Source organism: Archocentrus centrarchus, chromosome 16, assembly GCF_007364275.1.
Source record: "Archocentrus centrarchus isolate MPI-CPG fArcCen1 chromosome 16, fArcCen1, whole genome shotgun sequence".
In the NCBI taxonomy this organism is placed as follows: domain Eukaryota; kingdom Metazoa; phylum Chordata; class Actinopteri; order Cichliformes; family Cichlidae; genus Archocentrus; species Archocentrus centrarchus.
The window spans coordinates 2,733,852-2,747,483 of record NC_044361.1 but is presented as its reverse complement, the minus strand read 5'-3'; the positions used below and the strand labels follow the sequence as shown (position 1 = coordinate 2,747,483).

General features: G+C 42.2%; 1 protein-coding gene across 1 annotated transcript in view; it reads left to right on the top strand.

Moving 5' to 3' along the window:
• Positions 1 to 5,643: 5,643 nt before the first annotated feature.
• Positions 5,644 to 13,632, top strand: part of znf385d (zinc finger protein 385D) — a 95,662-nt gene continuing 87,673 nt past the window's right edge. Inside the window, exon 1 of the mRNA XM_030748962.1 lies at positions 5,644 to 5,879. Coding sequence (XP_030604822.1) covers positions 5,858 to 5,879 — 22 coding nt within the window. The 5' untranslated portion in view covers positions 5,644 to 5,857. The remainder of the gene's footprint in view (positions 5,880 to 13,632) is intronic.

The window sequence follows — 13,632 nt, the reverse complement described above, 5'->3', positions numbered from 1 at the left end:
CTTATCCTGCCGGCATGAGCTAAGCAGCAAAGCTATAAGTAGCAGCAGAAAGTGAATTAAAAGTGTACAGTTTTCATTCACAGAGCATTGCTTCCCTTAGCCTGGGAACCATTGTGCTTGTTAGTGTTGGAAAACCCTGAATTACTTTTTTACATGTTAACATGAGGTGTAAAAGCAGGGCCCATGAGTCCGATGTCAGCTGCTCCAACATTCTCCTCTTTTCCCTACCTTCAAATCCCCCCAAATTCTGTGGAGTCTAACACAAATGAGTGGAAGGGTAATTTGCTTGAGGCAGTGTAAAGTGAGTTGTTGACACTGTGGTGTAAAATGGCTTGAGAACCGAAGTCTCTGAACCTTGTTTCATTTCTGGTGCAACAGCCTGTCGCTGCTTCCTCTATGAAAGGCTGCTGACAAAAAAGAAAAACCATAGCAGACAAATCTACAGTATTTATGAGAGTAAACCAAAAACCATGGGAAGCAACAATGACGTGCTACTTTTTACCCCAGGCCTCAGTCTGTGCCTGTAATGTTTTCATTTGAACCACAGTATGAACGCAAAGTTTGAAAAGCCGGACAAACTGTTTGACAGGACTTTGTGTTGTTTATATGAGATTTCTCATCACCAAACTGAGCCTTTTACGCTGCTGCAAAAGCAGAACTTTATTTTTGTTGTTTGTGTGTATTTGGGTCTATATGTTGCATGATGACAGTGCTTTTGAGCACCCATGTGTGTGCGTGTGCACACGCCTTAGAGTAGCATGTCTAAACTACAGGAAGGGTTAACGTACACCTATGTGCAAAAATGACATATATGAGGATCTGTAGCCCGGGCTGCAGACTCTGTGCTCAGGGCTGCAGTGTCAAACACTGCAGTTTTGTTTAAGCTGCTGGCATCTCAGAGATAAACTCAGGTATCCTTTGGTGCTGGTGCTGTGCAGCTGTACGATCAACCTTACTCACAGCTTGTCATAAATGGAAACTTGGTAGGAACCCCTTGGTGTCAAATTTTAGCCACAGTTTGAATGTGAAAGATTGATGGAGCTTCTGGGTCTAAAAAGCGAAGCCAAGAAGAACCTTAAACCTGCATTATTTCTATTGGCAGCAAGGGGCGACTCCTTTGGTCACAAAAACACTCCCACAGTCTGTGGGAAAAATGGCCCTGGGCTCCTTGGATCTGTGGCCTCAGTAAACACTTTCTTTAAGTAAATTTTGGTCAAATTTTGTTCATTATTAGAGTCAGAAAGGAGGATGAATCAGACTGAATCACTGGCTACGACTTGTCAGTTACAAGTTGTTAGTTGTTCACTTTTAAAACACCAAGATAGTGAAAATGCTCAACTTGAGACTTCATAACTGGACTTAATTAACTCTATATTAATACAGATATGTCAAATTTTATATGTAACTGTATGTTTATGTGTTGGTACGTGTTAAAGTTTAATTATATTAAAATTTTTTTGGACACATAAGAAATCACAGCTAGAAGACGAATCTGGCATCAACTCTATAACTTGTTTTGACCACCTCTCCTCATGGTGATGTGACCCTTGGAATTTGACCCCAAAAGTTTTCTCCACTGAATTAAAGTATCATAAAACAGATAGACCATCCAGAGCGTTGACACTTGTTTCCCACTTCTGGGCAAAGTTGTGCAGCACTGAGTGGACAGCTTGACCACTCGTCACAAAACAAGCAGTGAAAATGAGTTTCCTTGTGGGGTGGCTGCGCTCTGCCTTACAGACATCCGTAAAGAGCTCTGAGTAGAATCGCTGCTCCTCTGCATCAAAAGGTGCCAGTTGATGTGGTTCAGGCTTCTGGTTAGGATGGTTCTCTTCCCTTTGGATGCTTTCCATGCACGCCCAACTGGAAGGAAATCCTAGAGCAGACCCAGAATCTGCTGGAGAGATTATATATATCTGGCCTGGGAATGCCTTGGGAGCCTTCAGGAGGAACTGTAATCCTACAAGAGAAGGATTTCTTGAGTACCCTGATTAGCCTCAAGCAGAAGAGGATGGATGGATGGATGGATGGATGGATGTTTGCTGTATGAAAGAGTGTTTAGGCTGCTGCTCCTGAGAGGTTAGGTTGGAGGCACACTGATTTTTCCTGGAATAGGCCCACTGCCCTGTTCACAGGTTTTGGTTCTTCATCCTTTTCTCCAAAATGAAATTCAGTTTAAAGTTGCTCTGCAAAAGCACACCTGCAATGTGATGTCCAGGGAGAGCTCTAAAAATATCAGCAGTCCAAAGGTACATGAGGAGATGACCTTGAAGGGGACAGCAGCCAAACTTAAATCAGGCTGGTTTTCTTCTTCACAGGTGGAGTCCTGGAACTGGAACTCGCTCACTGTAAGTCTGTTTTCATGTGTGAGTGTGGGTAGAACATGTACAGATGATTTTGTTCCTGTGTTTCATTTCTAGAGGCCCTGTGTGTGTTTTTGTGTTTGTGTGTGTGTGTGTAAAAACCAAAGAGAGGAGCAGCAGAGCCTCATGGCTGCAGAAGCAGAGCAGCAGCCCCATATCAGCTCCTGTTGAGTCTGATTACAACCAGCCAGAGAGCGAAAAGGAGGGAGAAAAAATTGTGAAAAGAAAACAAGAGAGTGACTAAGTGAAAGGAAAACGAGACAGAAGGGAGCGAAATGCAACAGAATGACTTTCTGGGAATGAGTGTGTAGGTATTTGAGAGAAAACAAAAGCCTGAGTGTCATCAACAAAGGCTGGAAAGGATGTGTAAAAGAGGAGAGAGAGAAAAGAATCAATCAGGGTACTTACATGTGCATAAGTAACTGTGTTACTGTCGCCTCACTGCAGTAATCGGATTTCTTTAGCATCATGAATACAAACAGCCTCCAATTAAAGCAGGTGATTAGAGAAACCTGATTAATGTGCCATGTTGCTTTTGGAGACTTCAGAGTGGTGACGTGTCTGCAAGCAAAGCAAAATGTTTCCAAATAAGTTTTTTCTCCATGTGAAAAATTATGAATCAAACACAAAGTGAAAGTTTTAAATGGCGGCTAAAATTCACACCGTAAGGACCTTTTCATGCACCATCAGTCCAAATCATCCAAAACAAAGAAAAATAAAACAATAAATCAAAGGATATGGAAGAAATCTAATTATCAACCTGCAGCATCCTGCATAAATATTTTTTTAACTGATGCATGTTACCACACGGCTCCAAATAAAAATGCAAACTATAAATAAACACAACAAACGGGAGGTGTTGAAAATCTTAACAGTTACAAAAATACTAACTCTCTGGGTGGTCGCTAATCTGCTTTGGAACTTGGAGAGAAAAAATAAGACGTGGAAATAAAAGTGCAGTGTGCTCAGCAAGTGATTAAAATAAATTAACCACCCATGGCAGCAACGAGCACTGCTGAGCCAGTCAGTGCGAGAGAAAGAAATCGCTTCCTGCTTTCTTTGATTTGATAAGATTTGACATTAATGGAAGTCAGAATAAATAATGTTTTCTGCTGCTTTACATCAGCAACACATTTCTCTTCCTGGTGATCCTGCAATAGTTCATTCTTGTGCCCAGAGGTCAAAACAGCAAGTTATAAACATGGCATCAACATGTTACCGCCTCATTCAGCTGTCATGGTGAACATGCTAGCACCTGGCAGCCTATGAGGCAACAAGAACCCTGAGTAAAATATCTGGATGTTTAAACCACGACCCCTCACATTTTCTTTTTTTTTTTTCTTATTTTACAAAAAATCCTGGTTACATTTTAACTCTTGCCTGCTGCACGTGGTGACTGAACAAACACGTGCTCCTTTAGATCACGTGTCAACTCAACAGCTGGAAAATAAAGTTGAAAACAAATGTTGCCTTTGAGGCTGGCCTCCAACACCGAATCATTCTTCATAGACTTTCATATTAAAACGTCTGACTTTGCAGGAGAAAAAAAAAATGATTACAGCTGGATACAAAAACAGTTTTGGTTCCTATAGCGACATCCTTTCTTTCTAACTCACCTGTTTAAATTGCGTCATTAGGGGTGTGGGCGGAGCTAGCTGCCTTCTGGACTTCGTCACAGCTAACCTGGATCAGTGACGTGGGCTCTTGATCAGGTTTGTTGGTTTTTTGTTTGCGTCGGTGCATTTTTAATAATAAATAATACGGCCCGCTGTGCTTTTAACAGCTTGCCCGAGACATCTGTGCATCAGTCTTGGTGAGTAATATTAAAGCGTTTCATTTGTATGTTGCTGATTACTAATTAGCAGATATCTGTGTCTGCGGTGTGCACCCACACAGTTTATGGATGCAGTTTGCTAATGAAGTCTATTAGTGTTATTTGATAACTCTGCACTCCATCTTCCCACCTAAATATGATCACTTATGACTCCAAAAAAACAATGAAATAGTGCTAAAATCAAAGCGGTGCTTCAGCAGGTCTCTGTGGCTTCATCATTAATAGAATAGAAAAGGTGGGGATCCGCTGTCTTTGCTGTGGCCACATGCTTATAGAGTGCAGCACAAATGAGTCCTAAAATTTGGATATTAATTAGCATTTTTGCATTTTCTGCTGTCAGTGGGACTTTTGAATGTCAAGCTTTAGATGTCAGAAAATAAAATTCACACTAAATACTTTCTGCATCAATTTTAAAGCGATTACATTCAAGAGAAGATACTCGGACGGGAGTTTAGTGGTAGTGACGTTAAAGCCTGTGGAGTGGTTTTTTTACACTTCAAGAATTATCAAAGTGGGCCATCTTCATTCTAATAAAACAAAAACAAACATGTAAGTGATAAACTTTTATTTCCCACTGAGCTTATTGTATGTGATCCTTCAGGACGGTATGGGAAATCCCTCTGGCTGTGATGTTGGTATCTGGGTTATATGTTGTGACCCATGTTGCTCTGCTGAGGAGTTACTTTGTTCACCAGGAGAACAACAAGGTGAAAGCAACCCAAAACAATGGGCTGCAAGAGAGCTGAGAAGACCTGGAGCATGGAGGGGAATATTTTTCTGCTGTTAACATAAAAAATATATTAAAAAAAAAAAAAAAATATATATATATATATAACACACACACACTGATGCTTTAAAGGAAATTAATTCTTCTTAATGCCTGAATGCCTGAAATGCTTCTGTCAGATGTCATCCAGGACTTTGATGCCTACGTGCTGCTCCATCTCCCCCATAACCTGATTTTTTTTTTTTTGTGTGCATGTAAATGTGTGGAGTATAGAGAAAGATGAGGCGGAAACAATGAGAGCGAAAAGGAGGAGAAAGAAATAAGGGAGATACGAGAACATTCAGAGTAAAGTGACAAGAAAAGAAGCGAGCTGGAGATGGAAGCATGGAGAGGAGAATACGATCAAATAGAGCAGTGACAGCGGGGGAAAACAAGAAGTGAGAAAGCGCAGGAGAGGGAGAGGCTTGGTTGACACATAAAACAAAGATGAGACAACTACAGAGAGAGGAAGAGGCATTGGTGGAGGAGAAGCTATTGCTGGAAAATGTAGATACACACCTCGGAGAGAGAAAAGACAGAAGTGCAGGGATTCAGCTCGTGGAGGGGCCAGAGAGGAGAAGGAGGAGGAAGACGAGGAGGGGGAGGAGGGAAGGGAAGAGCTAAAGAGGAGGGGAGGGGACGAAAGAGGCAAGGGACGACGAGTACGAGGAGAGAGAGAGAGAGAGGCAGATACGGAGGTCCACGAGCAGCAGCGGTGTGCAGAGTGCAGCATGCAGACTGGCCACTGACGCTGCTGTCAGACTGAACACACATGCAGACACACACACACCCCTGAGGAGTGTATGAGACATGCCCAGGCTGCTGTCCACTGACATCCACACACTGGCAGGGCACCAGAGAGGAAATACAGCAAACCCCCGAGCCTGAGGAGCTATGGAGAGCAGCATGTTCTTTGGTGAGTGTCTGCATTTATGTGTGTCTGTGGAGTGTTTACATGGACCACCTCCACATCGTATGTATGTATGTGAATCAGTGCAAAGGTTTTCCTCTAAATCTGTGTGATCTTTCTTGTTGTGAATACTAAAAGCATGAGCAGGAAAAGCACAGATTTCCATTGAAGGAAAAGAGCGTGAAGTTATACACAAAAGAAACCCTTTTTTCTGTGTATATGAGTGTGTGTATGTTTTTAAATGTTTAATATAGTCAGAAGCAGAGTGTAAGTGCACATTCCCTCCCCTCCTAAATGTAAATGTGTCACAGTCTGCCTGTAACTTGTTGTGGAAAGTGAAAAAGATGGATCTGGGAGCTGCTCGCCGACAGCGTGAAGTTGCTCACTGAAGGCTCCTAAAAATGTTGAATGAACCTGCTCCTCAGGTAGACTCCTTCCTTTCGCTCACGTTTGAGTTTACTGGACTTAAACCTGGGTGGCTGAGAATTCACGCTTTGGATTTCATTGTGGATGTTTAACCAGGCGACACTCTGGAGGAATCTAAATACGACTGCAGTCTCCAGCCATGGGCGCCACTTGATATTCAATGTAGTTTTGGAGAAATTGAAGAAAGGCCTCTTCCATTAGTTTTGATGGAGAAGGCTGAAGGAGGCTTTGGAAGACTTAATGCGCGAGCAGCTTCGAGTCAAGTGCTCTTCTCACGGCTGGCTTACAGTCACATTGGAGGAATAATTACACAGGGATCCGGAGTTCTAAGGGGGTGATTTGTTAAATGAAAGCCTTTTTTTTCTATTCAAGGGATTAAAGTGATCTGAAGTTACAGACCGTGGCTTGTAAGCATCAGAAGGATTTTCTCTTGTTATGCCATACACAGAGGAGGAGGAGGAGGAGGAGGAGGAGGGAGGGAGGAAAGGAGAGCTGGGAGCTTATAAATGAATAAGCTGTCAGGTGCAGAGACAGCTTGAGCTCTTTGAGATCCACAGTTGATGTCGGTCAGGTGTGAAGCTGCTGGAAGGCGAAGAGAAAATAAAGGTAGTGCAGGTCTGGCTGGATGGGTGGGTTTCCAGTTTGGGCTCGTTTAACCCAAAATCGTAAGAAGTGAAAGAGGAAACGCTGAGAAGAGTTCAGAGAGGTTTTATTTTATTTATTAATTTTTTTTAGAAGGTCACGCTTGTTTGGTCTTCAGTCTCATCGGGGAGAATGCTAAGAAGCATTTTATCTCCGGTGCTCAGTGTAAAACAAATGAAAGGGTAAAGGTCACCGCGCACTGGATGTGCATCGGTTTAGCATTTATGAATGCGATCCTGAGTGCACTGCATGGAGAAAATAGATGGTAACTCTTAAAAGATTAATAACACTGTTTGTGCTCCGGCTCTGCGTTGTTGCTGTTTAACTGGAGCTTGTTTTCTGCTCAGGTGATTAATATCATGTCAGGTGTCTTGACCTCTTTGAAACAAGATTCCAGGAGTGCAAGAATAAAAATAAACAGAGCAGAAACAAACGTTAATCTCTCATACATCAAAATCAGTAAATGAACTCCGAGCGGGGTAATAGGTGCTGAGTGTGGGCTGCAATCATACAAGCTATTAACGTTGTTGAGTCAGAGGCCCAGAGGATATCTATCCCGTGTGTTTGCCACTGCGGTCGGCGTTTAGCCTCACATAAACATCTTTTTGGTTAACCTCAGATTACAGAGTGCATGGGAAGTGATTGTTGGAGCCGATTCACAGACAGCTGTGTTTATTAGCGGGCCCCACTCGTGACAACAGAGAGAGCCACAGTATGCTAATCTGACGGGAGTAGAGGTAGCATGTGTTATGTAGCTGAAAGCCAAATTTATGCCACATGCCGGTGAGATTTTAAAGGTTAATTGGAAAATGGGTGAACGTGTAGCTTTCAAAAAGTAAGAATGCTCTAAATCTACCCTTTGTACTCACTTTGTTCATTTTAATAGGGGTGAAATGATGTTCTGCTCCGTGCTTGAAGGGAAACGCTGATCTCACAGCATGTTAAGGGTCACAGAATACAATCATGAAAACACAAAAGTGTTAATCACATCTGGAACGTCATCAGCATATGAATGAGTTTCTAGAGGAATTCAGATTTATCTAATAATTGGATTTATATTTGCTGAGAGAAATTGATGGCTGTGCGAGAGCGAGCGTTTTTATTTTGAGGCTCTCTGGCTGCGTGGACCGTCGGTCTCTCTGGGCAGATCTTATCGGAGGAGCTTCCAGGTTCAGGACAGTAAGAGGAGGCAGAAGGTGGAGGAGAGCAAGCACAAGATGATTCATTATTAATGCCAGTCGGCGTCCTCCAGACATCATTTTTACTCTCTCCCTCTCTCGACATAATGCCGCAGGAGTAAAAAAAGCTCGAGCCCCAGATACAGGAATCCTTCAGGAAGGGCAATGCAGAGGACAGAGTCTAAAGCACAGTGCGAAACTGTGGCCACGCACACATCTTGTTCAATGAGCTGCTCTTAACATCTCATACGCCGCGCGGTGCAACACGGTCTCAAAAAGAATGGATAAGCAAAAAAAACTTTAATCTATTCTGATCTTTTTCAAATGTTTCCAGAAGTCAGATCTCATCTCAGCTCTGCATCTTTACACTTGTGGGCAAAGCGGGCAAAAAAAAGCTTCTCCAAGAGCCCGAGGTTGAATGTGTATCAACTGGATTGTGCCTAATTTGATTCATTAGAATTACGTTGAATAAAATAACCCCTAAAGCATGCCTGCAGCTGACATTAAAATGTTATCAAAGCTGCATTATGCTAATGTGTTTACATGTCCGGCAGACACAGAGCATCATTAGCATTGGCTTTGCATCTGTGACACAGGAAAACACGACAGCTTTAGCTGGGATGTTGTTTTTCTTTTAGCTCAGCTTTGGTCGCCACCGGCTCGTTAGGGAGATCTCGGGCTATTTAGCTGCTACGTTCCCGTGGAAACTGCTGACTCGGTCCACAGGAAGTTTGTTTGTCACGGCCTTTTGTGCAGAACACAACTGCCTGCTGTGGCTGGAAATGATTTTGATGAGACCGAGTGAATCCAAACTGTAAAGTAAACAAAGTGAAACAGAAACACTGTATCGAGCTCAACAGGGTCAAGTGCTAATTCTCCGAGTTCAACACTGTGGGTGAAACTTGTCTATTTAGACATTGTATTTTGAGCTACTGTTCCTTTAAAATATAGATTAGCAAAGAAAGTTGCAGCACTTTCTCGAGTCAAAATTTTGTTTGAGTCGCTCTTTGGATGGAAAAAGCCTCCAAGGGCCGTACTGTGATTCACGTGTAAAATGATCTCACAGACAAAGTTAGAAGCATCAGAGATGTTGCAAAGGATGAAGAGTGGCTACAGCTGGTGACAAAGATACTAAATTAACAACAAATGAACTCATGCTACGTCACTGCTGAGAGCGGGAGCGATGTCAGGTGAACAAACCGAGACAGTTTCTGCAATTTAATAATGCACACGAATCCCAAAACTGAAAACCAAATATCCACTGAACAAATAGTTGGGTAAAGAAACCAGTTTTGATATGATTAAATTGGAATTACACAGAAGTACTGTACATTATTCCTGTTAACCTGTCTTTGCTGAGACTTAATTTCAGCTGTGGTTGCATCTTATTTTATATTATATTTGATTTATTCATTTGTTTTCAGGTTTTGTTGTCTGAGAGAGACGCAGGGACACAGTAAGCTCTCTCTGCAGTTTTCTGTGTGGCATGAAGTACAAATTTGTGGTTACATTTCATAAACAAGTGTTTTGCAACTGCAACCACTTATAAATCTTACATTTAGCTCTGGCATACTTGGTGCCATCGCCGGCACGAGAAGCTCACAGAGAGGTCTTCATTCAGCTCCGAGACTTCCCTCACTGTGTAAACAGATCAGTACTGGAGAGATTGTTTGGAGGCCACTGTCCTGACATATAACCGGGCTTCTTATTCCAGTGACCTTTACTGTGTTATTTTGTTGGTTTTTGCTTGTTTACTTTAGCTGTAACGATTTCAGCGAATGCTCCTGACAGAAAATAGACGACTAGAGCAACGAGAACTTAACTTCCTTTTTTATAATGTCCTGCCTTATAATGACTGTGACCACATGACCTTCCAGAGTAGAGTGACTCTCCTGAATGAGTCTTGATGTGAAATAGATGTGAAATAGATGCCACTGTCACCTGAACTTACTCACAAAGTCACAATTTAGAAGCAGTCATCACAGGTTAAACACTGAAACCTTCGAACAGTTGATCCCATTTGTGTTCTTACTGCCTGCTGTAACCGACTTTTCCTGTCATGAATCAGCATGCTGCTCAGGAGTTGGGGGTCAAAGTTTACCTTCCTGGTTGCCTGATATTGTGACCCTTTGCTGGTGGTGACAGATGATCGGGCTTAAGAAGGAATGCAGGAATGTCCTCATGTGTTTGGGCATGTTGGCCAGGTTGCGATTGTTGCGTTACCTTTCACAGGAGACTAAAAAAAGAATCGCAGTTACCTTTGTACACCTCAGACAGGCCAGGATTTAGGAAAGACTAAAAATTCACAACCACATTAAATCCACTTACTTTCATTTACTCCTTTACTGACCTCCTTCATGCTCCAGGGAGGAAATTTGACTTTTACACCGCTGTACTGATTGGACAGAGCTAATTACTAGATGTTTAGATCATTAGCCATAGTAGCTGCATCGATCTACAATAAATGTGGGAATATGGGTGAAGATTGATCCACCACTATGGTCCAAATTAAGAGTATTTAATGTACTTTTGTATTCACAGGCATTACTCCCAGTGACTGTGGTGATCCCTTGACTTTTCACATTGCACCACAATGAGGAATATCTCACAATGATTGCATCAGTTGCTGTAAAATTGAAAGATATTCAACACGTACTCATGTCTGATTCTCCCAAATCACCGTACACACAAGTTAAAGACGTTTTGCATTTACATGTAAAGTGAGCTCTCAGAAAGCAGCAGGGGGTCTCTTACTTTTATGTCTCACTCGGTGCTCTGCTGCTCGCTCCTCCTCACGAACACAGCAGACGGGGAGAGAGGGGAGCGCTGTTCCTGTGCCCGGAGAGCAGGATGTTGCACAGAGCAGCATTAGAGTTGTTGTTTGGCCTCTTTTGAAGTGACAAAGGTGCTAAGTTAGCAGCAAATAGGTGAACTGAAGTGTGATTATCACTGCGGTGAATGAGAAGGATGTCAGGTGGAGAAGCTGAGAAGGTTTCTGTTTCCAAAAACAAATATCGGAATCCTCAATTTGGGAACCGAATACTTCCCAGAGAGTGAATATCCAAAAAGCTGCATATTTTCTTATAGTCCTAATAAGGACATGATATCATGCCAACATTTTAAGGGGAGACTGTGACCAATATCACAGTTAGGCATTTAGTTAGAGTAGCCACAGACTGAACCCTGTTTGGAGCAGGGTGTGTGTGTGTGTGTGTGTGTGTGTGTGTGTGCGTGTGTGAGACTCCTTTGGTTATGAAGAGACGTCTGATTGTGTAAAAGTCTCACTGGAAATGACTCCACTTTTTAACTGTTTATGACCTCGTTTGTCACTTTCCTAATGGGTTAATAGTTTGAACTGTACGTACTTTAAGACGTGGCTGTACGATGACTTTTACTACTAATAACAATAATAGAATATTGAATTCAAGCAAAAAGACATATTCTTGCCAAAAATAAAACTGAATAAAATTAAGTAGAAGTTAAAACAGGAAAACTCTGCATGAAAAATACATGCAAAGGCTACAGTTAAAAACATTAAAGCTGTTAATCATATTAAAGTAATATTAATCCAAAAATCTCGAGCAGTAAAACACCCTAAAAGTGCCCATTTAAGTAAGTCCAGTAATGGAGATGTTTTATGTGTCTTGAAATAAAAACAGCTTTTTTTCCACTAGTTACCGTGTCAATAAAATAACGACTTTATTGTGATTTCCTGTTCAGTGGTGGAACAAATCAGTTACTTGTGTATAAAAAAAAAATCCCAGACTTCCACCATGGTGGGATGTCAGATTTCATATCCTATCACTCAGCAAACCAAACACGACCCTATCAAACAAATCCACTTTTCAGTTTGTCACTCCTCATCTCGCTGCAGACTAATCCGACACATCATCCCCGTCGTCTTTGAACGGGCTGTTTTGACTGTGCGCGTCGAGCTGATGAATGGAGGATTTGGCTGGGAGAGAGGTGAGGCGAGCCTGCAGGCTGACGTCAGGCCGGCATGTTGAGAGATGGCACGGTTGGACGATCCCTGCAGAAGAGCATGCTCTGTTAAAGTTGGGACTAGGACGTGCCTCCACATGAGAGCCGGCATGTGCTGTTTTTCCAACAGATGGCAGCGCTCCGGCGACTGGAGGGAGAAGATGGAAGACGGAGTGGGAGAAGCGGAGACAACTTGTGGGTTTTTTCCCCTGTTCCCCTCTCATCTTTATGACTTTTGCATTTTATTTACCCCTAACCGCTGCCTGGGGACTGAAACGTGGCAAATCTTGTTTTTATTTGTCTCAAGATGGTGGTTTGATATCGTATCTGCCAGAGCTTTAGAGCCACGCTGGCCCAGAGCTCCACTGTTGTTAAATGTGCAGTGATTTAAAAAAAAAAAAAAAAAAAAAAAAAAATCATCCCTCTGGTTCTCATTATAGCTTTACGAAATAGCTTCTTCAATTCCTAATGTTCTGGAAGCTTGTGACGGCTTTCTCTGCTCTTTCTCTTTCAATCCTGGCCGTGCTGAAATCGGCCCTGTGCTGTTTCTAATTGGTGGTTTTAAAAGCACTCTGCTGGCGTGGCATGCTCGCATGACAATAAAAATGAAATATTTACTTTTGTTTTTCCTAGAGATGTGTGGGCCAGGCCTCACTTGCCATTGAATCATTGAAACGTTGCGCCTGCTGCAGTCATTCCACGTCAGCTATTTCTGGTGACGATTTCAGAATGAGAGCATCTGTTTTGGAGAGATAAACATCATTGCAGAATCGCACGGCGGTTATCTGCATATAAAGCTCGTTCTCGGTGGACAGTTTGGGTCTGATTGTGATTACAACAAGGGAATAAATTCAGTGAATTCACAAGACTGCAGAATGAATGAGTCCAATGAATTATTGAAACAATTCACAGTATTCTCTTGACCAAGAAATACATCACATAAACATACACATTAACGGCTGCTTTTGCAAGATTACAGTAAGTAAATTAGTTTGAATGAACCTTTTTATCATGATGTAAGTTATAATTATAATTGATGAATTGTAGATATGATACAAAATGCAATAAAACGACTAAATTCTTGACTCTGGAATCAACAGGCATGCTAAAATATCAAGCCTTTATACCGAATGGTATGTTTCCACAAGAACCATCATTTCCTTGCTGAGCTTATTACCTATGCAACCAGCTGAGCAACTGTGATGCAGTTGTGTTGTATTTCTAACAGCAGAACAAAGAGTTGCATAATGTTATGCAAATCAGGAATGCCCACCATAACTTCCCTCAGGAAGCTCCCAGAAAACCTCAGCATCAGCACGGATTATTTCCTGTGTTGAATAATTTCAGGAGCAAATTTTGCAGGATTGGAGACACTTTGTGAAACAGCCACGGTGGAAGTTTAAGTTTGAATTCCAGGAACAGAGAGTGCATGAGAGGCATTCATCCAGTCAGGTGCAACTGTGCACGAGGCTGTAGGACATGGCTGTTAGTCATGTGACGTTATGCCATTCAGTGGTTCACTGATCCAAGCA